Source organism: Lethenteron reissneri, chromosome 62, assembly GCF_015708825.2.
Source record: "Lethenteron reissneri isolate LAM-NWPU_2019-01 chromosome 62, ASM1570882v1, whole genome shotgun sequence".
NCBI classification, from domain to species: Eukaryota; Metazoa; Chordata; class Hyperoartia; order Petromyzontiformes; family Petromyzontidae; genus Lethenteron; species Lethenteron reissneri.
Window position 1 is genome coordinate 4862452 of NC_083840.1, and position 27161 is coordinate 4889612.

Here is a 27161-nt window from a genome sequence, read left to right on the forward strand (position 1 = left end):
AACTCTCTACATCCCGTGTCAATAACACCACCCTGCTTGCGGTGTCTGATCATCGCCACTAGGGAGACAAAGGCGGCCGGGCGTGGGGCTGGCCAACCCACACCCTCGTGTGCCGTGCCGGTCTTCAATAGGTGCTGCTGCTGCTCGCTTACAGCACTTGCCCCAACAGCCTGTTGAGGCTACACGGGGGATCTTTGTTTAACACATAGGTTTTTCGCGACTACTACTCGAATTTTAAATGCGTTGTGTGGGTCTACTCTTCAACACACAACCGGTTAGTGCTCAACTCGCAACTAATTGGCACGTTTTGGTTTCCGTGACAAACCTTGGTGGTGGCGGATTGAACGTTAAAAACTCTCCAGTAACATTAAAAACTCTCCACGACATACACGTTTATCTTTAGGCGATTAAACCCAAACAAAAAACGTTTGCCTTCTGGGGGGGAATGTTTGTCTTCGTGCCAAAGTGCGTACGTAATTTATTTGGGTCTTTCACGTAGATGGGTCAAAAGAAAATCACACAAAAAACGACGACGTTTCGATCGCAACGCAATGCGATCGCTTGACTTTTACCGAATCCCTGCATTCACGAAAGCTTCGAGTCGAGATGCGTACGAATAAATGTGCGGATTGCATTCTGCTGTACACGTGATGTGTGGGTGGTGGTGGTGGGTGGTTCAAGGGTGTAATGACGCATTTAGAAGAATAAGGAGGAGGAATAGCACAGAAGGAGGAGGAGGAAGAGACCCCCCCCCCCACCCCTACGTTGAAACTGCCTCACCCCTCTCAGAATCGGCGAGCGAGCCAGCCGACAGCACCACCACGGGCAGACAGCGACACGGGAAGCTCGCCGCTTCGCCATGGCCACGGGTGTCGTCGGAGCGGTTCTCTTCCTCGTTCTAAGTCATCTCCACGGTCAGTGCGCTTCTACGTTGTCTCTTCTTGTTATCATTATTCTGGGGGGCTTGCTTTGTCAACGCCGCAGGGTGATTGATGCAAGTGAAGCTCATGGCTGGATTCCCAGGGGTCCCGTAAGCCCCCGGCTCTCGCATTAACTACGTTGCGACGTCGTTGAATGTCTGTTGAAGGCGAACGACGCGGTGATTTGTTCATCTCGACGAGCTCTACACGACGCGCTCATCGAAGTTTAAAAGTTTTGTTCACGACGACGGAATTCGTCCGCGCTGCTGCTGCGCTTGGACACGAAAACGGAACGATCCGCGCCACGCGGCGTTCGTGTGCGCGGTGGGACGGAGTCGCCAGAAATTCATTCATTACGATCTTGACTTTTCATCTTCTTGGTTCTTTCGGTAAAGTCACGTAGAAGGGAAATAATAAAAATAAAACATAATAAAATCATTCTCACGACGTTTCGGCCACAACGCAAGCAGCCGTCCTCAGGTGAAGAACAGGTCTGTCGGAAAGACAGCGTCTGAATGATCGTCGTCATAATTTTTTTTTATTATGTTTTATTTTTATTATTTTATTATTTCCCTTCTACGTGACTTTACCGAAAGAACCAAGAAGATGAATCCCTGCAGTCACGAAAGCTTTAAATCGAAACAATGCATATCTTATCAGAGTATGTTTTGTGGTTAATGCACACATGATTCCTTGTAAAAGGTTTCAGTTTGGTGTTTTAGCATCTTAACATCTGATTTAAAGCTTTCGTGACTGCAGGGATTCATATTCTTGGTTCTTTCGGTAAAGTCACGTCGAAGGAAAATAATAAAATAATATAAATATTTCGTTCTATATTTTTTTTATTTTATTATTTCCCTTCTACGTGACTTTACCGAAAGAACCAAGAATATCTTAACACCTGTTTTGTTGCTATAAAAAAGGGGATAAACCTATTATCCTCCTGTTTTAACGTCAACATTTTTTTTATTTTTCAACGACTACAATCTCACATCATTCAGGTGGTCAAGCCCAGACAACACCCGTGTGAGCAGGAGCAGTAGCGGAGTAGTCGTGTATCACCATCGCCACCATCATCATCGCTGCGAAATAACTCCAGTCACACAAGGATGTGTAGAACGGCTGATTTGGTCCACGGGTTAAATAAAATACAAATAGCCAGGTAAGGGCCCATTGAGCTCTGTAGCTATTTTTCAAAATCGACCTGGCAATCACAAATGATAGCTCGACTAAGTGGTGGCTCATCATCATCACCACGTGGATATTTATAGCAGCAGACATACTCTACGAACGCGTGATGATGTTGATTCGAAATGTGGAGGGGAAAATCCAGAGAACTCGGGGAAAAATCCACGCGACCACGAAGAGAGAGAGGCACACACGCAGACTCGAAATACACAGCAGCAGGCGTTAGGGTCGCGATCGAACCCACGACCTCCTGTAGACCAGGCGAGGTAGTTAACATCTCCTAGCCACCGTGATGATGATGATGAGAGAGAGACACGCAGACTCGAAATATACAGCAGCAGGCGTTAGGGTCGCGATCGAACCCACGACCTCCTGTACACCAGGCGAGGTAGTTAACATCTCATAACCACCGTGATGATGATGATGAGAGAGAGACACGCAGACTCGAAATATACAGAAGCAGGCGTTAGGGTCGCGATCGAACCCACGACCTCCTGTAGACCAGGCGAGGTAGCTAACATCTCCTAGCCACTGTGATGATGATGATGAGAGAGAGAGACACGCAGACTCGAAATATACAGCAGCAGGCGTTAGGGTCGCGATCGAGCCCACGACCTCCTGTACACCAGGCGAGGTAGTTAACATCTCATAACCACCGTGATGATGATGATGAGAGAGAGACACGCTGACTCGAAATATACAGCAGCAGGCGTTAGGGTCGCGATCGAACCCACGACCTCCTGTACACCAGGCGAGGTAGCTAACATCTCCTAGTCACCGTGATGATGATGATGATGAGAGAGAGACACGCAGACTCGAAATATACAGCAGCAGGCGTTAGGGTCGCGATCGAACCCACGACCTCCTGTACACCAGGCGAGGTAGTTAACATCTCATAACCACCGTGATGATGATGATGATGAGAGAGAGACACGCAGACTCGAAATATACAGCAGCAGGCGTTAGGGTCGTGATCGAACCCACGACCTCCTGTAGACCAGGCGAGGTAGCTAACATCTCCTAGCCACCGTGATGATGATGATGAGAGAGAGAGAGAGAGACACGCAGACTCGAAATATACAGCAGCAGGCGTTAGGGTCGCGATCGAACCCACGACCTCCTGTAGACCAGGCGAGGTAGTTAACATCTCATAGCCACCGTGATGATGATGATGAGAGAGAGACACGCAGACTCGAAATATACAGCAGCAGACGTTAGGGTCGCGATCGAACCCACGACCTCCTGTAGACCAGGCGAGGTAGCTAACATCTCCTAGCCACTGTGATGATGATGATGAGAGAGAGACACGCAGACTCGAAATATACAGCAGCAGGCGTTAGGGTCGCGATCGAACCCACGACCTCCTGTACACCAGGCGAGGTAGTTAACATCTCATAACCACCGTGATGATGATGATGAGAGAGAGACACGCTGACTCGAAATATACAGCAGCAGGCGTTAGGGTCGCGATCGAACCCACGACCTCCTGTACACCAGGCGAGGTAGCTAACATCTCCTAGTCACCGTGATGATGATGATGAGAGAGAGACACGCAGACTCGAAATATACAGCAGCAGGCGTTAGGGTCGCGATCGAACCCACGACCTCCTGTACACCAGGCGAGGTAGTTAACATCTCATAGCCACCGTGATGATGATGATGAGAGAGAGACACGCAGACTCGAAATATACAGCAGCAGACGTTAGGGTCGCGATCGAACCCACGACCTCCTGTAGACCAGGCGAGGTAGCTAACATCTCCTAGCCACTGTGATGATGATGATGAGAGAGAGACACGCAGACTCGAAATATACAGCAGCAGGCGTTAGGGTCGCGATCGAACCCACGACCTCCTGTACACCAGGCGAGGTAGCTAACATCTCCTAGTCACCGTGATGATGATGATGAGAGAGAGACACGCATACTCGAAATATACAGCAGCAGGCGTTAGGGTCGCGATCGAACCCACGACCTCCTGTACACCAGGCGAGGTAGTTAACATCTCATAACCACCGTGATGATGATGATGAGAGAGAGACACGCAGACTCGAAATATACAGCAGCAGGCGTTAGGGTCGCGATCGAACCCACGACCTCCTGTAGACCAGGCGAGGTAGCTAACATCTCCTAGTCACCGTGATGATGATGATGAGAGAGAGAGACACGCAGACTCGAAATATACAGCAGCAGGCGTCAGGGTCGCGATCGAACCCACGACCTCCTGTAGACCAGGCGAGGTAGTTAACATCTCATAGCCACCGCGGCTTTTCACCATGGGGAAATTTACAGCAGCAGGCAAATGACTCTCTAAAACGCGTGGCGCTGTTGATTCTAAATGTAGAGGGGAAACCGGAGGACCCGGAGTAAAATCCACGCGACCACGGGGAGAGAGAGAGAGAGACACCGCAAACGACTCTATGCTGGAATGGCCCCGCTCTGTATCCGCTCACTCTCCGCTCTCCCTCGATGGCAGGGGTGCGTGTCCGCTAGACGCAACATTACATCGTGGCACACAACACGGACACGAGAAGAGGAAATGCTGTCATTTATTTTACCACGCAGTAGCAGGCTTTCGCGACCAATATGATCCACAACTTTTTTGGGCTAAATCGCGTAATTATAAACGTGTCTTCTTGGTTCTTTCGGTAAAGTCATGTAGAATAGAAATGATAAAATAATAAAAATAAAACATAATAACATAAAATAATATATTATAAGTATTATTTCCATTCTACGTGACTTTACCGAAAGAACCAAGAAGATGAATCCCTGCAGTCACGAAAGCTTTAAATCGAAATATAAACGTGTCGTTAAACCCGCCACCACCCGACACGGCCAATTGATATTTTTGGCGGTACCCCGGGTTACTAAATAATACTAAACTACCGAGGCAATTCAATATTTTATTTCTAGGACACTATTTTTCCAGGGGTGTTACTTCACTCCGCGACTGGGGTACCAATCAATCCGACATCGGTGCCACTCCGCGATGTCGAAACGCAGCGGGGACGATTGCGCCGAAACCCTGAACGCTCGCACGCACCGTAGTAGTGGTGGTGCATCGTGTCCAGCTCGTGTCGAGATGAATCGATTGCCGCATCGCGGACCATCAACAGAGTAAGAATGACTCCGAGAGCCGGGGTACTATGTGACCCCGGGGTACCGCCATAAGGTTCAATTAGTGAGGTTTGTCACGTGAACGGAACATGGCAATTTGTTACGTTTCGACAGTAATTACAATCAGCATCACGTGACAGCCACACACATCTGGCTGTCGCCTGATGTTGTCGGTTGTAATTACCGGCAGTGTAAATGTTACCGTGGGTTTACTCTCCAACACACAAGCGGTGTGTAGCTGTACTCGTACCCTACACTATACACTACACTATACACTACACTATACACTACACTACTATACACTACACTACTATACACTACACTACTATACACTATACACTACACTTTACACTACTATGCACTACACACTACACTACTATACACTACACACTACACTACTATACACTACACACTACACTATACACTACACTACTATACACTACGCTATACACTTCTATACACTATACACTACACTATACACTACACTATACACTACTATACACTACAGACTACACTACTACTATACACTACACTATACACTACAATACACTACACTACTATACACTACACTATACACTACATTACTATATACTACACTACTATACACTACACTACAATTGTAAATGTTGTAGTGGGTTTAATCTCCAACACACAGCCGTTGTGTGTGGCTGTACTAGTAACGAATTGGCCACGTTTTGTTAACGTGACAACCCCTTACTCATTGGCTGTGTCGGGTGGTGGCGGGTTTAACGACACCGCATTTAATATATTTACACAATCTGACCCTATAAAAAGCGCTATGATCCTACATTTTGATTTAAAGCTTTCGTGACTGCAGGGATTCATATTCTTGGTTCTTTCGGTAAAGTCACGTAGAAGGGAAATAATAAAATAATAAACAAATATCAAACAATAAAATTCTTACGACGTTTCGACTGCAACACAAGCAATCATCACACCTGCAAAATTCTTACGTCGTGAGAATTTTCGAAACGTCGTGAGAATTTTATTGTTTTATATTTTTATTATTTTATTATTTCCCTTCTGCCTTCGGATGCCGTCTTTCCGACAGCCCTGTTCTTCACCTGAAGACGGCTGCTTGCGTTGTGGCCGAAACGTCGTGAGGATTGTATTTCTTATGTTTTATTTTTTTATTTCAGTTCTAAGTGACTTTACCGAAAGAACCAAGACTAATAATACTCTATGATCCTGTTATTTATATTTATTGTCCAACGATACGAACGATTCTGTCTTCACGATAACGATGAAGCATCGTTGTGCGTTCAGCTCCGTTGGCTACGTACGGTACAACATCGCACACACACACAGAACGACAAACATAGGAAGAACACCGTTTTTGTGTTTGTACGTCGATGGGAAGTTTGTGTGAGCCGTGGTGGTCACTCTTCACGCGCTGTGAGAGGCGTGAGTGGGTTTTGTGGCCGGGGCACTGCACTTTTCAGATAAAACTTCGAGAGTTTGACCGAATGTTTCCCCTCTACTCAACAACGGAAGATCGTTACCATCGATGTTTTTTTTGCGTGCTGGGGGGGGGGGTTGGAGGTGGGGGGGAGATGCCGCGTGAAGATTAAACTAAAACTATGATTTTTTTTATAGTAATAGGTTTTTACCCTTTCAACTGGTACAAAAACTGACACCTTTATACAAGGCATCATGTTTGCAACAACCACAACACAAGCAGCCAAAATGCAAACAAAAAGAAACAACTCTGATGATGATAATGATATGCACTGTCCTTGAAGTTGATTGGTCCACACCCGAGACAGCTTTTCTTAGAGCCTAGTCTCACATGGTGTTGTACCAGATGACGCCAAAAGGCGTACAACTCAAAAACAGCACACTATCAGAGTATTGAGAGCTCGGGGTAAGCATTTACACTATGAGACTTCCTTTACCAGTGGCAAAATATAGTAATAGGTTTATACCCTTTCAACTGGTACAAAAACTGGCACCTTTATACAAGGCATCATGTTTGCAATAACCACAACACAAGCAGTCAAAATGCAAACAAAAAGAAACAACTCTGATAATGATAAGCACTGTCCTTGAAGTTGATTGGTGTTGGACACCAATGGAGACTAGGCTCTAAGAAAAGCTGTCTCGGGTGTGGACCAATCAACTTCAAGGACAGTGCATATCATTATCATTATCAGAGTTGTTTCTTTTTTATTCTTAGGTTTTTTCGGTAAAGTCACGTAGGTAAAAACATTAAAAAGTAAAATAAAATAAAAAATCACGACGTTTCGGAGGCAACACAAGCTTCCGTCTTCAGGTGGTACCGTCACAGCCATGACAGCTGTATCAAGTAAATGAGAGATTGCAGGAGCTACCACTCCGTTTATATAATAAACAGAGATTGCAAGAGCTACCACTCCGTTTATTATATAATAAACGGAGTGGTAGCTCTTGCAATCTCTCATTTACTTGATACAGCTGTCGTGGCTGTGACGGTACCACCTGAAGACGGAAGCTTGTGTTGCCTCCGAAACGTCGTGATTTTTTTATTTTACTTTTTAATGTTTTTACCTACGTGACTTTACCGAAAAAACCTAAGAATATGAATCATTGCAGTCACGAAAGCTTCAAATCTAGAATTGTTTATTTTGTTTGCATTTTGACTGCTTGTGTTGTGGTTATTGCAAACATGATGCCTTGTATAAAGGTGTCAGTTTTTGTACCAGTTGAAAGGGTAAAAACCTATTACTATATTTTGCCACTGGTAAAGGAGACGTCTCATAGTGTATGATTTTTTTATTTTATAAGGTGAAGGGCCCCGACTGAGCTTAGTAGCTCTTATTTCAGAAGCGGCCTGTCCCATCACAAATGAGAGCTCGACGATTTACCATATATCGTCGTGTGGAAATGTGCGGCAGCAACCAAATAGCCTCTAAACGCGTGGTGGCGATGTCGATTCTAAATGGTGGAGGGGAAAAAAACAGAGGACCCGGAGAAAAATCCACGCGACCACGGGGAGAGAGACGCTGACTCCAAATATACAGCAGCAGGCGTCAGGGTCCGGATCGAACCCACGACCTCCTGTAGACCAGGCGAGGTAGCTAACATCTCCTAGCCACTGTGATGATGATGATGAAAGAGAGACACACAGACTCCAAATATACAGCAGCAGGCATCGTCAGGGTCCGCGATCGAACCCACGACCTCCTGTATAACTGGCGTGTTGATGATGAGAGAGAGGGAGACACAGACTCCAAATATACAGCAGCAGGCATCGTCAGGGTCCGCGATCGAACCCACGACCTCCTGCAGACCAGGCGAGGTAGTTAACATCTCCTAGCCACCGTGATGATGATGATGAGAGAGAGAGACACACAGGCTCCAAATATACAGCAGCAGGCATCGTCAGGGTCCGCGATCGAACCCACGACCTCCTGTATACCTGGCGAGGTAGTTAACATCTCCTAGCCACCGTGATGATGATGAGAGAGAGACACACAGACTCCAAATATACAGCAGCAGGCATCGTCAGGGTCCGCGATCGAACCCACGACCTCCTGTATACCTGGCGAGGTAGTTAACATCTCCTAGCCACCGTGATGATGATGAGAGAGAGACACACAGACTCCAAATATACAGCAGCAGGCATCGTCAGGGTCCGCGATCGAACCCACGACCTCCTGTATACCTGGCGAGGTAGTTAACATCTCCTAGCCACCGTGATGATGATGAGAGAGAGACACACAGACTCCAAATATACAGCAGCAGGCATCGTCAGGGTCCGCGATCGAACCCACGACCTCCTGTATACCTGGCGAGGTAGTTAACATCTCCTAGCCACCGTGATGATGATGAGAGAGAGACACACAGACTCCAAATATACAGCAGCAGGCATCGTCAGGGTCCGCGATCGAAACAACGACCTCCTGTATACCAGGCGAGGTAGTTAACATCTCCTAGCCACCGTGATAATGATGAGAGAGAGACACACAGACTCCAAATATACAGCAGCAGGCATCGTCAGGGTCCGCGATCGAAACAACGACCTCCTGTATACCAGGCTATGGAGTTAACATCTCCTAGCCACAAGTTGTATCTACTCTCCCACGGAGTGGCGATTATCTGAACTGGTTCCCCCATCGCCTCTGTACCTCCGCTTAGGTCAACTCAGCCTTAATTAAACTAAACTATTTGAAACTATTTAACTCTGGCTATCACAAATGACAGCTGAACGAAGTGAAACTTTACAGCAGCCAAAATTGCACAAAACGCGTGATGTTGATTTTAAATGTGGAGGGTCCACACGAGCACGTCAATGTGTGTTGGCATGTGTTCACGTGTGCTCCTATGTGTATGTGTGCGTGTTTACCATCACACACGTACACACACACGAATACACTGACACATACCGATACACTGACACACACACACCAATACACTCACACACACTCACCAATACACACAAACACCAATACACTGACACACACACACCAATACACTCACACACACACACCAATACACTGACACACACACCAATACACTGACACACACACACACCAATACACTGACACACACACACCAATACACTGACACACACACCATTACACTGATACACACACACACCAATACACTGACACACACACCAACACACACACACACACCACAACACTCACACACACACACCAATACACTGACACACACACACCAATACACTGACACACACACACCAATACACTGACACACACACTAATACACTGACACACACACACCAATACACTCACACACACACCAATACACTGACACACACACACCATTACACTGACACACACACACACCATTACACTGACACACACACACACCAATACACTGACACACACACACACCAATACACTCACACACACACCATTACACTGACGCACACACACCAATACACTGACACACCACACACCAATACACTCACACACACATACCAATACACTGACACACACACACCAATACACTGACACACACACACACCAATACACTGACACACACGCACACCAACACACACGTACACACACACCAATACACTGACACACACACCGATACACTGACACACACGCCAATACACTGACACACACACACCATTACATTGACACACACACACACACCGATACACTGACACACACACACACCGATACACTGACACACACCCCAATACACTGACACACACACACACACTGATACACTGACACACACGCACACTGGCACGCGCAGGTATCTCAAGCAAGGACGTCACCCTGCACGGCTTTGTGGGTCACGGCATCACGCTGCCCTGCGACTCATCCGACACGGGCACGCAAATCACGTGGACTAAAGACAAAAGTGAGAGTCGCGCGGAATCTTTGTGCAGATGTCAAAGTGCATCGTATCTTCCAGTGGCTTCCTGTTGTGTGTGTGTGTTGAATTTCTTTCGCACCGTACGTTGTCAACCGTGCTAAAGTATAATTTGCGGCCAGTGGGTTTTACCTGGTAAGATTAAAAAAGAACATAGTTTAGTGTTATTTGTAGATTTTGTACGTGATCTGTTTGCCGTTCCCTTAAATTTTCACTCCTATCTTGTTTATTATTTCGTATTTGTTTATTGTATGTAACGCCATGACTCCGTGCCCAGCTGCTGGACATCTGTGAAACAAAGAGCTTCATAGATCATCGGATTCCTCCTCCTGGAGTCCAAATAACGGTTTTCATTTCTGACTGGCACACTTTTGGGGCGGTAAAGAGCGAGTGGGAGATTTGTACTCCAGAGCAGCGTCTGCAAAAAGGGGCGACTCACAGTCGTAGACACATTATAGAGTAAACACGTGGTAAAGGAGTAGACACGTGATCGAGTAGACAGACTCGTGATAAAGGAGTAGACACGTGATCGAGTAGAAACCCTCTGAGCCACGGTTATTGGTTCCTAGAAACTGGCCGTCAAGAGAATGGATCGATAAGCGAGTCGAGGAAATGCACCTTAATTTGTACCGATAGCATCGAAGGTAACCCCTTTACAGCTCCCAAAAAAACTTTATAATGTTGACACGATGGATATTCTTGAGTTGAAGCTTTCATCACCGCAGGAATTCATACTCTTTAGTTCTTTCGGTAAAGTCACGTAGGTAGAAAAAACAATAGCTCACGACGTTTCGATCACCACACAAGCAACCGTCTTCAGGTGAAGACCTACGTGACTTTACCGAAAAAACTAAAAAGCACGATGGATATTAATACGCAAAAATACTTACGAAATTATAAACACGTAATTTTAAAAGAAACGTGGTTAATCAATGCATTAATTGTATTTACTGTACTTACTACAGCCCGTCGTTAACAGTAAGCGAACACATTGGGCTCTATGGTGGCATTGCACTACTATACACTACCCTATACACTACACTACTATACACTTCCCTATACACTACTATACACTACCCTATGTAGTGACATAAGAGGGGAGGGGCTGCTGGGGGCTCTGGGACCCTGGGTGGGCCAGGCGCTTAAGCCTCTTGGCACCAGGCGGTGGGTTCTCAGGCGGGTCAGACGCTTAATCCTCTTGGCGTCAGGCGTTGAGTTCCCAGGCGCTTAATCCCCTTGGCGCCGCCAAAGGGGGGGGCTGTGTGTGCTCTGTGGGACATCTGGGGGCGCACACGGCCCCACCCCTCGTTGGGGACTGGGCATAAAAGCGGAGCTCCCTGGACGATCAGGGCCAGTCGTAGCTCAAGACCCAAGACCCAAGACCAGCCATCGGAGGACCCTGGGACGCTGTGAGAGCCAGTGGTGGGACTCTGGAACTCCCGACTCTACGACCTTGTGAGGGCGAGTTCCAGAGCGTAGCCAGAGTAGTGTATCTAGGCTGTGTACCTAGGCTGTGTACCTAGGCTGTAACAGAGTATCAGGACTGTTGGAGAGTTGGAGTGTTGGACTGTTGGAGAGTTGGAGTGTTGGACTGTTGGAGAGTTGGAGTGTTGGACTGTTGGAGAGTTGGAGTGTTGAATCGTAATAAAGAAGTTACATCTACAAGTGTCTCCGGAACCCGTTACACCTATACACTACACTACTATACACTTCCCTATACACTACGCTACTATACACTACACTACTATACACTTCACTATATACTACTATACACTACGCTACTATACACTACACTACTATACACTACACTGTATACTACGATAGACTACGCTACTATACGCTAAGCTATTATACACTACACTATACACTACACATTGGACGCTATGGAGGCCCGTCGATAAGTGATTAGTCTCGATTTAAAGCTTTCGTGACTGCAGGGATTCATCTTCTTGGTTCTTTCGGTAAAGTCACGTAGAATGGAAATAATAAAATAATAAAAATAAAACATAATAAAATAATTCCCACGACGTTTTGGCCACAACACAAGCAGCCGTCCTCAGGTGAAGAACAGGTTTGTCTTACAGACTCTGTAAGACAGACTCTGTCTTATCGACAGACCTGGTCTTCACCTGAGGACGGCTGCTTGCGTTGTGGCCGAAACGTCGTGAGAATTATTTTATTATGTTTTATTTTTCTTATTTTATTATTTCCATTCTACGTGACTTTACCGAAAGAACCAAGAAGAAGTGATTAGTCGTTAACAGGGGTGTATTAAAAACATCTTTTTTAGAAAATAGAGAGAACTAAAGTCTTTATTGAGCAAGTCATGTTCGTTGCTGTTGTATCGTCCTGACCGCGTGCCTCCCCGACTGGACATCTGTGAAACAAAGAGCTTCACGGCTCATCGGATTTCTCCTCCCGCAGCGACAATAAAAGTCTCCGATTCCGAGGAACCGTCGATCGCACGCTCCGCCATCGGGCGCGCTACGAAAGTGGGCGCACGCTTCGCAAATGTTTTTTTCTGCCTCTCCTTCTTCTTTTGTACAGGTACAGAGAGCATCATCTCGAGATGGGGCACATTGATCGATAACAAAGATACGAATTTGGAGTTTGTGAGCAGCACCTTCGGAGGGATGCTAAACTCCCTCCGGCTGAAGAACGTGACGATGAACAATAGTGGAACTTACGAATGCAAGCTCACCACCAACATGGGGTCAAGAATAACAATCGTCAAACTGGTTGTGCACGGTGAGTGACACCCTGAGGTTGTGGCTAGGAGATGTTGACTACCTCGCTTGGTATGCAAGGAGGTCGTGGGTTCGAACCCGACCCTGACGATGCCTATTGTATATATGGAGTTTGCGTTGTCTCTCTCTCTCATTGTTCATCACGGTGACTAGGAGATGTTAACTACCTCGCCTGGTATGCAGGAAGTTGTGGCTTCGATCCCGACCCTGACGCCTGCTGTATATTTGGAGTTTGCGTGTCTCTCTCTCTCATCATCATCAAGGTGGCTAGGAGATGTTAACTACCTCGCCTGGTATACAGGAAGTCGTGGGTTCAATCCCGACCGTTACGATGCCTGCTGCTGTATATTTGGAGTGGTCGCGTGGATATTCCTCCGGCTCCTCCGCTTTTTCCCTCTACGTTTAGAATGGACGTCACCACGCATTTATACTTATTTGGCTGCTATGTAAATGTCCACGTGATGATGATGATGATAAGCCACTTCGTTGAGCTATCATTTGTGCCCAGAGCACTTCTGAAAAAGCGCTGTATATCTCAGTGGGCCTTTACCAAGTAAAATAAAAAAAATAGTTTAGTCTTATTTGTATATATTTTTTAAAAAGTGATTTGTTTACCTATCCTATACCTTTCACTCCTGTCGTGTTTCTGTATCGTTTGTTGGCTCCCCCTTTAGCTGGAGCATCTGTGTGCATGAAGAGCTTCACGGCTCACGAGATTTATTCCCACCACGATAACAATTTTTAACATCCCCCCTTCTATTTCGATTTAAAGCTTTCGTGACTGCAGGGATTCATCTTCTTGGTTCTTTCGGTAAAATCACGTAGAAGGGAAATAATAATAATTGTTTAATTTTTCTTATTTTATTATTTCCCTTCTACGTGGGATTTTTGCACACAGTGTTGGTGTACGGTGCTTTTTCTGCAATATTTTGCTGTCTTTTCTTGGATTTTCTGTTTGCACATAGTCACTATAAGATGTGTTCTTGTTCATGTTTTTGTTTTTTTGTTTGTTGCGGTTGCACCCGATTCAAGAGCCGAATGGCTCACAGGGCTATACCTAATACATGAACTTGAACTTGAACGTGACTCTACCGAAATAACCAAGAAGATGAATCTCCCCTTCTGTCCTTCTTCCCCCTTTACCCAGAATCCCCCGAGATCATTCTACCCAAAGTCCTCTTGGACGGCTCCGATGAAGCGTCCGTCGCCTGCCAGACACCGAAGGACGTCCGCTTAGCAGGCATGTCGTGGAAGCTGTCCAACGGAACAATGAGGCAGCAGATAAACTACCGGAACAACACTTCGACGGCCTTTCTCAAGCCGACGCCAGAGATGCACGGGCAGACCTTGACGTGCTTCGTCGAATTCTCCGGCGGCGTGGGGAAAGTGGAGCAGTCGGTCGTGCTCGACGTCAAGTGTGAGTTGTTGAGGCTGGGGAAAGTGGGTGGCGGGGGGGGGGGCACACATTACTGCTGGGCAGTTCGGGAGATGCGTCAATCCTCGGGCAACAACGGAGAAGCGGAGCGATGCTCGCAACAACAACGACGAGCGGAGCGCCGGGTGACACAAATGAAGCGAGTTGGTAGTTTATGATGCATTGTCTTTGAAACTGATTGGTCCATACCGGAGACAGCTGCTGTTCACCACAAGTAAGTGTGGTTAATGCAGATATGATTCCTTGCAAAAGGTTTCTGTTTGGTGTTTTAACACCTTAACACCAGGAAGGGTAAAACCTATTCTTCTTAGAATGTAGTGTATAGTAGTTTATAGTGTAGTGTATAGTATAGAAGTGTATAGTAATGTAGTGTATAGTGTAGTGTATAGTAGTGTAGTGTATAATGTAGTGTATAGTAGTGTATAGTGTAGAAGTGCATATTGTAGTGTATAGTGTAGTGTATAGTAGTGTATAGTCTAGAAGTGTATAGTGTAGTGTATAGTAGTGTATAGTGTAGTGTATAAATGTGTATAGTGTAGTGTATAGTAGTGTATAGTGTAGTGTATAATGTAGCGTATAGTGTAGAAGTGCATATTGTAGTGTATAGTGTAGTGTATAGTAGTGTATAGTGTAGTGTATAGTGTAGTGTATAGTAGTGTATAGTGTAGTGTATAGTGTAGTGTATAGTGTAGTGTATAGTAGTGTATAGTGTAGTATACCAGTACACTAACTGGTTGTGTGTTGGAGAGTAAACCTACTGCAACATTTACCATTGTAGTGTAGTGTATAGTGTAGTGTAAAGTGTAGTATATAGTGTAATGTATAGTGCAGTGTATAGTGTATATACTAGTAGAGCACTCGCCAGTTGTGTGTTGGAGAGTAAACCCACTACGACATTTACAATTCAAGTACCGTGACGTTTCGCCAGTAATCGCACTAACCAGCATCATCAGGCCAGAGCTAAATTTGTCTCAATTGGCTACATTTTTTTTCGTGACGAACCTTCACTGATTGGCTGTGTCGGGTGGTGGCGGGTTTAACGCACACCACATATAGATTTACGCGATCCAACCCCTAAAAAAACCTCTATTAAGGATAATATTTCTAGATTTGAAGCTTTCATGACTGCAAGAATTCATATTCTTAGGTTTTTTCGGTAAAATCACGTAGGTAAAAAATTAAAATCAATAAAAGTAAAATAAAAATAAAATAAAATCACGACGTTTCGGAGGCAACACAAGCTTCCGTCTTCAGGTGGAACAGTCACAGCACGATAGCTGTATCAAGTGATTTTATTTTATTTTTATTTTACTTTTATTAATTTAAATGTTTTACCTACGTGACTTTACTGAAAAAACCTAAGAATAAGGATAATATTGGTCACGAAAACCGTACTACTACTGCTGCGTGTTAAAAAAAAACTCTATTTATGAATTATTTTTCTTCCTCCCCCCCTTTTTTTGCTTAGACCTGACTTTGACGATCGTGGACGGTGGCGGCCCCCATCGCAAAGGTCAACAGAGTGTCAATCTCACTTGCAAAGCCAAGGGCAACCCCATGGCCACGAGCTACTCCTGGACAACGTGAGCCACGCAGACACAGAGACTAAGATGTTAACTCCCTCGCCTGGTATGCAGGAGGTCGTGGGTTCGATCCCGACCCTGAAGATGCCTGCTGCTGTATATTTGGATCGACTAATGACGTCAACCCTGACCCCCACCCCTTCACTTGATTGGCTAATAGCAAGATATGTAAGTCCAGTTCGCTTTGTTGGCACAACGCCCCCTGGTGGCGGTCACGGTGTTTATCTCCATATATATAAAAGGCAAAGTTGTGAATATGTGTGTCTGTTCAAAATGTTTAGCGTACTTCCCGACATGCAACAAACTGCAAATTTGCCATGTGGGTACTTTCCAGACTGTACACCATGCACAAATTATAAAATACACTTTATGGGGGGGGGGCTCAATAATGCATAGATTTTTTGCACGGCAAGTGAGCTGTGATGTCAAATCTGTCACGTGACCCGCGCACGTGGTAACGTAACGCGTTGTGGTGTAGTGGTTAGCGCGCTGCGCTACGAACCCGGCGACCCGAGTTCGATTCCCGCTCTCGGACACCACCGGTGACGATAATTTGAACCGGTCCTGGGCCTCCCCTAGGTCGACTCAGCCTCAAACAATTAACTGCTGTGGTGTGTGAACATCGCCACTGGGGAGACAAAGGCGGCCGGGCGTGATGAATTAAGTCCCGGATGAAGCCGGGTAGTAAAGCTAGGTTTGGGTTAGATCGTGTAAATATATAAATGTGGTGTCGTTAAACCCGCCACCACCCGACACAGCCAACTAGTAAGTGTTTGTTTCGTAAACGGAACGTGGCCAATTCGTTACTCGTACAGCACTAACCGGTGTGTTGGAGAGCAAATCCACAACATTTACTCATTGTAAATGTCCTCAGTACTATAGATTGTAAATGTTGTGGGTTGAACTAGTAACTAATTTAACACGTAGTAGAAGGCCGAACGCGACCAATATCATCCATAATGAGAGGGGTTTTATTGGTTAGAGCGCGTAAATATAAATGTGCCGTTAAACCCGCCACCACCCAACAGCAAATTAGTAAGGTTTTTCACGTAAACCAAAAGTGCCAATTCGTTACTGACACAACCACCCACCGGTTGTGTGTTGGAGAGCAAATCCACTACAACATTTACAATCTGAGTACGACGTTTTGCCAGTAATTACAACCAGCATCATCAGGCGACAGCCAGATTTGTGGAGAAATCCTCCTGTTTTCTTCTCAAATATGTTAGACATACCCAAGGGATGTCTAACATCGTTACAATTGAGTACAGTTTATCTCTCGTTTTACACGGGTGGGGGGAAGTGGGGTGTGAGTTGTATTCTTGAAAAAACTGCGCGTCACTCAAAACCTCGTAAGCTTCCCATAATTTTCCCCGTAATGAATCAAAGGAAGTCTTTGTGGATCGAACCTCATTCTCAAGTCAACACATTTTACCGGGTTAGCGCAGTACACGCAGTTTCATCTTTACAACACTACCACACGTGCATTAAAGACAGTCACAGCCCTATCATGGGACCTCCTTTGCCAGTACCAAAATATACTAATAGGGTTTTTTCCCCTTTTTTTTCTGGCAACAAAACTGATACCTTTTGCAAGGAATCATGCTTACATTAACCACAATACTTGCAGTCAAATGCAAACAAAAAACAAAACTCTGATATTTCGATTTAAAGCTTTCGTGACTGCAGGGATTCATCTTCTTGGTTCTTTCGGTAAAGTCACGTAGAAGGGATGTAATAAAATAATAAAAATAAAACATAATAAAATAATTATCACGACGTTTCGGCTACAACGCAAGCAGCCGTCTTCAGGTGAAGAATGAGACACTGCCAAGCTAGGAGCTTATATATAAGCTGGGTTGGAGGTGGAAGAAGAGCGCCTTAACAAAAAGAATGTGCATATCAAGAGGAATTTAGCATATTCATGGGAAATGCGTAGGAGGTGGGCGGGGGGGTTTCAAAGTCATATTATGCCCATGTATTATGCAGGATCAGCAGTACCAAGGGAGGGTGCAGGGAGTAGCATTAACAAAGGAAAGGAATGTTAATAGTATGTAGCTGCAGTTACTAAACAACCACGTAGAAAACTAAAGTATAAACTACATAAAAAATAAAGTATAAACTGCATAGCATCATCAGTATACTTACTATACTCTACAATAAGCTGAGTTACTAACAGCAAGTAATACATTACAATTCTACGTCGTGAAAAATTATATAATATGCTTCCATCTAAACTTTATTCTCTTACATCACACGAGCATACACCGTACTATATACTGCCATAGATAAACCCAACATTAAATTATATACTGTATTACTATAAACCACCCTAGTGTTATAATAAAATGTATATAGCAATACAGTATATAATTTAATGTTGGGTTTATCTATGGCAGTATATAGTACGGTGTATGCTCGTGTGATGTAAGAGAATAAAGTTTAGATGGAAGCATATTATATATTTTTTTACGACGTAGAATTGTAATGTATTACTTGCTGTTAGTAACTCAGCTTATTGTAGAGTATAGTAAGTATACTGATGATGCTATGCAGTTTATACTTTAGTTTTTATGTAGTTTATACTTTAGTTTTCTACGTGGTTGTTTAGTAACTGCAGCTACATACTATTAACATTCCTTTCCTTTGTTAATGCTACTCCCTGCACCCTCCCTTGGTACTGCTGATCCTGCATAATACATGGGCATAATATGACTTTGAAACCCCCCCGCCCACCTCCTACGCATTTCCCATGAATATGCTAAATTCCTCTTGATATGCACATTCTTTTTGTTAAGGCGCTCTTCTTCCACCTCCAACCCAGCTTATATATAAACTCCTAGCTTGGCAGTGTCTCATTCTTCACCTGAAGACGGCTGCTTGCGTTGTAGCCGAAACGTCGTGAGAATTATTTTCTTTTATTATGTTTTATTTTTATTATTTTATTACTTCCCTTCTACGTGACTTTACCGAAAGAACCAAGAATAAAACTCTGATAATTTATGCATTGTCCTTGAAACTGATTGGTCCACACCAGAGACAGCGTTTAAAGAAAGCTTTTAAAGAAAGGGACATCGAACATCACCGCACGCACCTTGCAAGGAGGGACCGAGTCAATTGAGCTGCGGGTGATCTCCAATGATCACATGCCGATTTAGATTAACCCCTTTATTATTAGAGAATTCATTTATTATTCGTTATAATCATCATCGTCGTGGTCATCATGGGGTTCACTGCAGTTCAAAGACTCAGTCGCCCTTAAACGGCGTGCTGTGAAATCAAACAATAATCATTGTAGGGAGAGACTTGATTCACTTTTCAGTTTTCAGTTTCATTTATTAGGTATAGCCCCGTGAGCCATGTGGTTCTTGACTCGGGTGCAACGGCAACAAACAAAAACATGAACAAAGAAACATCTTAAAGTGACTACGTGCAACAGAAAAATCCAGGAAAAAAGAGCAAAATCTTCCAGAAAAAACACCATATATCAACACTGAGCTGCGGTGATCCCAATGAATCATTGTAATAAATCATAATTCATTCTAATCGTCGTCGTTGTCATCTCAGGCCGAATTCCTCGAGGCTCTGGGAGACCACGAAGAACGGGATGACTATCGTGTTCGAAGACGCCATCTCGAGCAACGAGACAGGCCACTACCGCTGCAGCGCCACCAACGGATTCGTGAGCGCCTCGTCGCCGCTCTACCACCTCGTGCTCGAGCCCGACGTCGATGAAGGTGTGTGGACGAGGGCCCCTAGGTTGACTCAGCCTCAAAAATAGTCCTCAGTGCAGTGTGTAAACATCGTCACTGGGGAGACAAAGGTGGTCGGGCGTGGTGCTGGCCACCCACTCCGTCGCGTGCTGTGCCGACTTTCTTAGACGCTACTCGCTAACAGCACTTGCCCCAGCAGTCTGTTAAAGGTTACACGGGGGATGTTTGTCTTTGTTGATGTGTGTGCGGTGTGTGTGTGTGTGTACGGTGTCATTGTGTGTGTGTGCTGCTCGCTAACAGCACTTGCCCCAGCAGTATGGTAAAGGCTACACGGGGTGGTTTCTGGAAAGGGTGGTCGTGCACAGATGCCATATTCTCTGTCCGTCTGCTACAGCAGATGTATAGGGAATTCCAACAAGACCTACATCTCTGCTTTATTGACTTGGTCAAGGCCTATTATACCATTGGGCTCTGGGTTGTTCTTTGTGTGTTAGGAGTCCCTGACCCACTGCTCACAAACATTAAGAACCTTAATGATGGTGAGCGGGCCCAGGTAAAACTACTTGGCTGGGAGTTGGAACCATTCTCTGTACACCTTGGGGTGCGACAGGGATGTCCTCTGCCTCCCACATTATTTAACATCTATTTCGACCACGTAGTTCGTGAAGCCTTTGATGGCTGTACCGGGGGAATTTCCATCTGGTACAATAGGAGGCTGATAAATGCCCGGGTGCGCTCAACCATGTTATGTATGTCAATGATCTGGTAATTGCCGCTCACTCAGAGGAGGAGTTGGAGGCGCTGCTGCTGAACCTGGAGCGAGTCACTAAGAGGTGGGGCCTTACCATCAACCCCAACAAAACTAAGCACCTGCCTGGGTATTTTGTACCATTGGACACTCCACCCCCACAACTACCAATTGGTGATGGGGCAGTTGTGGAGAGAGTGGAGAGTTTCCCATACCTGGGCAGTGTAATCATGACCGGCTCCGGTTTGACAACAGAGGTCTTACTCCGAATCAGTCGAGCGGCATTATCTTTTCATTGGTTGCGTAACGCTGTGTGGAAGCTACTTGATCTGTCGTTCCGCACGAAGCTTCAGGTCTTCTCGGCCACGGTCATTCCCTCCCTTCTCTACGCTTGCGAAACGTGGACCCCTCCTAATGGAGCATCTTGGCCGGTTGGAAACATTTAGGCTGGCCTGCCTACGATCCATCCTGGGTTTAACCAGGCTGGATTGTATGAGGAGCTCACAAATCCTCGAAAATTCTGGAGAAAGTCCCATCGGTGAGTAAGGATGCGTTGGCTGGGTCATGTAGTCCGCATGCCCAGTCACCGCATGCCCAAACAGCTTTTGTTTGTTTGGATCGAGGGGGCTAAACGGGCGCGGCATGGGCTAGAGAAGAGATGGAGCGATGTGGCACAGGAGGACGTGGAGCTGAGTGGACTTGCCGATGACTGGTACCAGCGGTGTCAAGATCGGCCTCAGTGGAGGAGGCTCGTGAAAGACGCTACTGGGCAGTTGGAGGCAGTCGCCCTCCAACAACAACGGAGGGCGGAGGAGCGACGCTCACAACAACGAGCGGAGCACCAGGTGGCTAAAGCACGGCAAGTTGGCACAGTAGGGGACACAGGTGGTGCATCAGCCAGTCATCTCGGTCATCTCAGTCAGTCAACCCGTGGCACCTGCTAGGTCTGCCCCGTGACCTCTTGCCAGCGGGCGTTCGACACTTCACGTGGCCTCAAGGTGCACCTAGCCTGGCACAAGCGTCGTGGTGACGTCACCGCCACTTAGTGGCGAATGGCGGTTGTTGTTGTTGTTGTTGCCCGCTAACAGCACTTGCCCCAACACTTTGTTAAAGGCTACCACGGGGGGTCTTTGTGTGACCGTGTTGCGTGCACTCCAGGGTCCTGGGATGAACTCATCATCTACCTGGGCTGCCTGGCGGGCGGCGCGCTGATGTTGCTGATCGTGGTGGTGGTGTTCGTGTGTCGGCACAAGCGGCCCACCAACCCGTACCTGGACGAGTACGTTGACACGAGTGCCAGGTGGTACTACAGCAGCAGCCAATGTATCGTAGCGTCCCGTGATAAAGAAGTTCAGTATAGATACGGTCCATCGGCCGTATAGATGTTGGGCGCCACTGTGGCTAGGAGATGTTAACTACCTCGCCTGGTATACAAGAAGTTGTGGGTTCGATCGTGACCCTGACGATGCCTGTATAGTTGGAGTGTGCATGTTCTCGCCGTGGTCGCGTGGATTTTGCCCCGGGTCCTTCCGGTTTTCCCCTCCACATTGAGAATCAACATCACCACCCCACGTGTTCAGAGTGATTTGGCTGCTGCTGCTGCTATAGAAAATTATCCACGTCACGACGATGATGAAGCCGCCACTTCGTTGAGCTATCATTTGCGATGGCCACGTCGCTTCTGAATAATAAGCTCAGAGCTCAGCGGGGCCTTAAGGGCCGTCCATAAATGACGTCACGCGATTTTGGATGATTTTTGACCCCCCCCCCCACCCCCTCGTCACACGGCGTCACAATAAGTCAGACCCCCCCTCACATATGACGTCACAAAGCTCTGCCCCCCCCCTTTAAACTATTGGCATTGTTGCGCGTATTTAATGTGGCGCTGCACTCTGATGTTGTAGGAGAAAATATTTATCAAAAAGTCTATTTAATTAAGTAGAACGTGTTGTCTATATTTATTAAAAGTTGCGCATTTTGATGTGACGTCACATTTCTGAAACCCCCGCCCCCCCCCCTCGTCACACATCGTCACAAATGTCTGACCCTCCCCCCCCCCCAGATGCGTGACGTCATTTATGAACGGCCCCTTACCTGCTAAAATTAAAATAGTAACGTACTATATGATCGCTGGGAATTAGTAAAATGCCTATTGATTGTTTTTTTTCCATCGCACGATTCGATTCAGGGGCTTCCTTCATGGGCACAAAGTTTAGAACGCGAATTCCACCCCCTCGGATTGCTCTGTGCGCCCTTATCGACGATTTGTTGTTGTTGTCGTTCCAACAGAAGAGACAGCACCCCGATCCACAAGCCCGCACCACCCCGGAGACTGCCCAACGCTGGCGATGATGGGAACCTCGAGGTGGGGGTAAGGAAGGAGGCACGCACGCGTCACCCACGTCTCGTGCGTGAACCCATCCGTGCGGACTCGCGAGCGTCACCACCCCCCCCCTCCTCCTGCCCCGCCGCATCCCCACCTCCCACCCCCCGAGTGAGTGGGTGGATGGATGTGTGAGTGGGTGGATGGATGAGTCAGTGGACGAGTGAGTGGATGGATGAGTGGGTGGATGGATGAGTGAGTGGGTGGATGAGTGAGTGGACGAGTGAGTGCATGGGTGGATGAGTGAGTGGGTGGGTGGGTGGATGAGTGAGTGGATACGTGAGTGGGTGGGTGGATTAGTGGGTGGACGAGTGAGTGGATGGATGGGTGGAGGAGTGAGTGGATACGTGAGTGGGTGGACGAGTGAGTGGGTGGGTGGATAAGTGAGTGGACGAGTGAGTGGATGGGTGGATGAGTGAGTGGGTGGGTGGGTGGATGGATGAGTGAGTGGGTGGGTGGGTGGACAAGTGAGTGGGTGGGTGAATGAGTCAGTGGACGAGTGATTGGATGGGTGGATGAGTGATTGGGTGGGTGGGTGGATGGATGGACGAGTGAGTGGGTGGGTGAATGAGTGAGTGGATGGGTGGATGAGTGAGTGGGTGGGTGGGTGGGTGGATGGATGGATGAGTGAGTGGGTGGGTGGGTGGACGAGTGAGTGGGTGGGTGAATGAGTCAGTGGACGAGTGATTGGATGGGTGGATGAGTGATTGGGTGGGTGGGTGGATGGATGGATGAGTGAGTGGGTGGGTGAATGAGTGAGTGGACGAGTGAATGAGAAATAAAATGCAAACGAAAACAATGTACTTCATGATTTGTTGACTGTTGATTCCCGTTGTGTTGTTTACGTGTTTGTTGCAAGGTGGTCTATTCCGGCCCGTTGCCCCAACCTCATCCGCATGGAAGATCGCCGGTGAGTTTGGCAAAAAAGACAAAATGTTCGGTTTATTTTCGTCATTTTTGATTCCCGATTCGATTTACATCGCCGCTCGTGATCGCCGCCGAGGAATCCATTGGGAACGGAGCGGAGCCACGATCTCCCCCACCGCAGAAGCGGATATCACAGAACTACGGTGGCTATGAGATGTTAACTACCTCGTCTGGTCTACAGGAGGTCGTGGGTTCGATCCCGGACCCTGACGATGCCTGCTGCTGTATATTTGGAGTTTGCGTGTCTCTGTCTATCTCTCTCCACGTGGTCGTGTGGATTTTTTTCTCCGCGTCCTCGGGTTTTTCCCTCCACATTTTGAATCAACGTCACCTGCTTTAAAACATTCGGCTGCGATGAACTTCAACGTGACGATAAGCCACTCCGTTCAGCTATCATTTGTGGCCAGCTCACTTCTGAAAAAGAAGCTAATAGCTCAGTGGATGAGTAGAGGGTTCTGTACCGGATAAGACGAGGGTTCTGTTTCGGATGAGATGGGGGTTCTGTATCGGATGACAATTGGTCGAAGGGACGTCGTACGGAGACATGCAGTGTTGGGTGTGATGTCATCTTTGGGATTGTGGGTGCACGACTTTTCTCCGGCGTTGTCACAGCTGGCCACGCCGTTGGTCTTTTTGCAGAGGCCGCAGCTGAGAAATCCGCTCGCCTTCTCGTACCTGGAGGCTCACAACGGAGATGCCGACAACATCGTGAGTCATCGCTCCCTCAACACCCCGCTTTGAGCCCTGGCTAGCCACTGCGTCCGCGAGCCTGTGACGGTGATGTTGTGACGGTGATGTTGTGACGGTGATGTTGTGACGGTAATGTTGCGACGGTGATACTTGATTTATGAAGAGGTACGTCGGTGGCTAGGAGATGTTATCTCCCTCGCCTCGTATGCGGGAGGTCGTGGGTTCGATCCCGACCCTGATGCCTGCTGTATCTTTGGAGTCTGCGGGTCTCTCTCTCTCTCCCTGTGGTCGCGTGGATTGTTTTTCTCCGGGTCCTCGGGTTTTTCCCTTCACATTGAGAATCAATGTCACGCGTTTAGAGTACTTGGCTGCTGTACCCATTTAAGTCCAGGTGATGATGATGATGAAAAGCTGCCACTCCGTTGACCTATCATTCGTGATTGCCAGGTCGCTTCTGAAAAAGAAGCTAATATTGATTTAAAGCTTTCGTGACTGCAGGGATTCATATTCTTGGTTCTTTCGGTAAAGTCACGTAGAAGGGAAATAATAAAATAATAAGAATATAAAACAATAAAAAATCTCACGAAGTTTCGACTGCAACACAAGCAATCATCACCAGGTGTGAAATTTTTCTTGCTGTGGATTGCTTGTGTTGCAGTCGAAACGTCGTGAGAATTTTTATTGTTTTATATTTATATTATTTTATTATTTCCCTTCTACGTGACTTTACCGAAAGAACCAAGAATAAGAAGCTAATAGCTCAGTGGGGCCTTACCTGGTAAAATAAAATAAATGTTCAGTTAAAATATTTACTAACAAGATAAAGGCACAGCCCTGAAAGTGCTTGCTCACGCCACTGCTGGAAGTAAGGGCCTCCTCCACTGTTGCGAACCCAAGCTCCAAATACACAATGGGTATCAGAGGGTCGGGATCGAACCCGCGACCTCCTGCATACCAGGCGAGTTAGTTAACCATCCTCTTAGGTTTTTTTCGGTAAAGTCACGTAGGTAAAAATAAATAAAATATTATATAACTAATTATATAAATACAATTACAAATCACGTTTCGGAGGCAACACAAGTCTCCGTCATCAGGTGGGACCGTCACAGCTGAATTCACTGTATTAAGTGAGGAAAAAATACAAATTAAGGGGGAGAGGGAGGGGGGGTGTTGCCTCCGAAACGTCATGATTTATTATTTTATTTCTATTATTATTTTTACAATATTTTTATTTTATTATTATTTATTTTTACCTACGTGACTTTACCGAAAAAAAACCTAAGAGTATGAATCCTTGCAGTCACGAAAGCTTCAAATCTAGAGTTAGTTAACCGCCAGGGCGCCCATAACACACCACTAACGTCGTCATCACGTTTGTACCCTGTCTGTTGTTTGCAGTCTTCGACGAAGACAGATCCAGAGGATTATGATGATGTCGAGGTGCGATGAAGTGGGCCGACCGACGAGTTTTGGGACGGGCGAATTCTCCGCTTGTTGATTTTTTCATTTTTTTAAGGGACACACGTTTTTTTTGGAGGTTTTTTTTCGAATCGTTTGCACTCCGTGAGGTCACGGGCGTGACGTCACTTCCTGCGACGGCAAGGTTTTCCGAATGCCACTTTAGAGTATGAAAAATAAGAAAAGGTTTTACCGCTTCAGCCAATTAAAAACAGGAGTTGTGTTAAGATGTTCAAACACCAAATAGGAACCTTTTGCAAGGAATCCAGTTACCGCATTAACCACACATGGCACTTGTAAATATGCAAACAAAAATGTTCTGATAATACATGATGCATTGTCTTTGAAACTGATTGGCCTACACCAGAGACAGCTTTCTTTATGGCCGAGTCTCACCACCAGTGTCAGACCAGAGAATGCCAAAAGACGAACAGTAAAAAGACAATGCAAATATTATTATACTGGTAGGAACCTCCTGGTTACACCAGCCCACAGGGGATGATTGTGTCTGTCCGTCGTGCAGGGAGGGGCTGGGTGGGGAGGGAGGGGCTGGGTGGGGAGGGGAGGGTGGGGAGGGCCTGGGTGGGAAGGGTGGGGCTGGGTGGGGAGGGGAGGGTAGGAGGGGCTGGGTGGGGAGGGTGGGGAGTGACTGGGTGGGGAGGGGCTGGGTGGGGAGGGTGGGGCTGGGTGGGGGGTGGGAGAGGTGGGGCTGGGTTGGGAGGGGCTGGTCACCCCGTGGTGCCCTTATAAAACTCAACGTTTAACCTACTCACGCCGGCTTGTGCCCGCCCTCACAGTCGGGCATATTTGCGGAATACACCACGCCGCCGTTGACCCTGCAGGCCATTGACCGAGCAACCAAACGTTCCTACCAGCTCCCTCCGCAGGAATGTGTTATCAG

General features: G+C 46.6%; 1 protein-coding gene across 1 annotated transcript; it reads left to right on the forward strand.

Moving 5' to 3' along the window:
• The first annotated feature begins 787 nt into the window (after positions 1 to 787).
• Positions 788 to 26772, forward strand: LOC133358518 (nectin-4-like). The gene is made up of 11 exons (XM_061576880.1): positions 788 to 914; positions 10457 to 10564; positions 13124 to 13324; positions 14471 to 14740; positions 16227 to 16341; positions 19909 to 20078; positions 21961 to 22081; positions 23092 to 23173; positions 24045 to 24095; positions 24752 to 24820; positions 26201 to 26772. Exons 1-11 carry the CDS (start codon positions 860 to 862, stop codon positions 26249 to 26251), a joined length of 1293 nt encoding a protein of 430 aa, XP_061432864.1. The 5' UTR covers positions 788 to 859; the 3' UTR covers positions 26252 to 26772.
• The last annotated feature ends 389 nt before the right edge of the window (positions 26773 to 27161 follow it).

What these genes read in the sequence shown, in the direction of transcription:
- LOC133358518 (XM_061576880.1), top strand. Translation starts at nt 860, where the DNA reads ATGGCCACGGGTGTCGTCGGAGCGGTTCTCTTCCTCGTTCTAAGTCAT. An exon ending in CGTTCTAAGTCATCTCCACG is followed by an intron (nt 915 to 10,456) that starts GTCAGTGCGCTT and finishes TGGCACGCGCAG; the next exon opens with GTATCTCAAGCAAGGACGTC. An exon ending in ACCAACCCGTACCTGGACGA is followed by an intron (nt 22,082 to 23,091) that starts GTACGTTGACAC and finishes TCGTTCCAACAG; the next exon opens with AAGAGACAGCACCCCGATCC.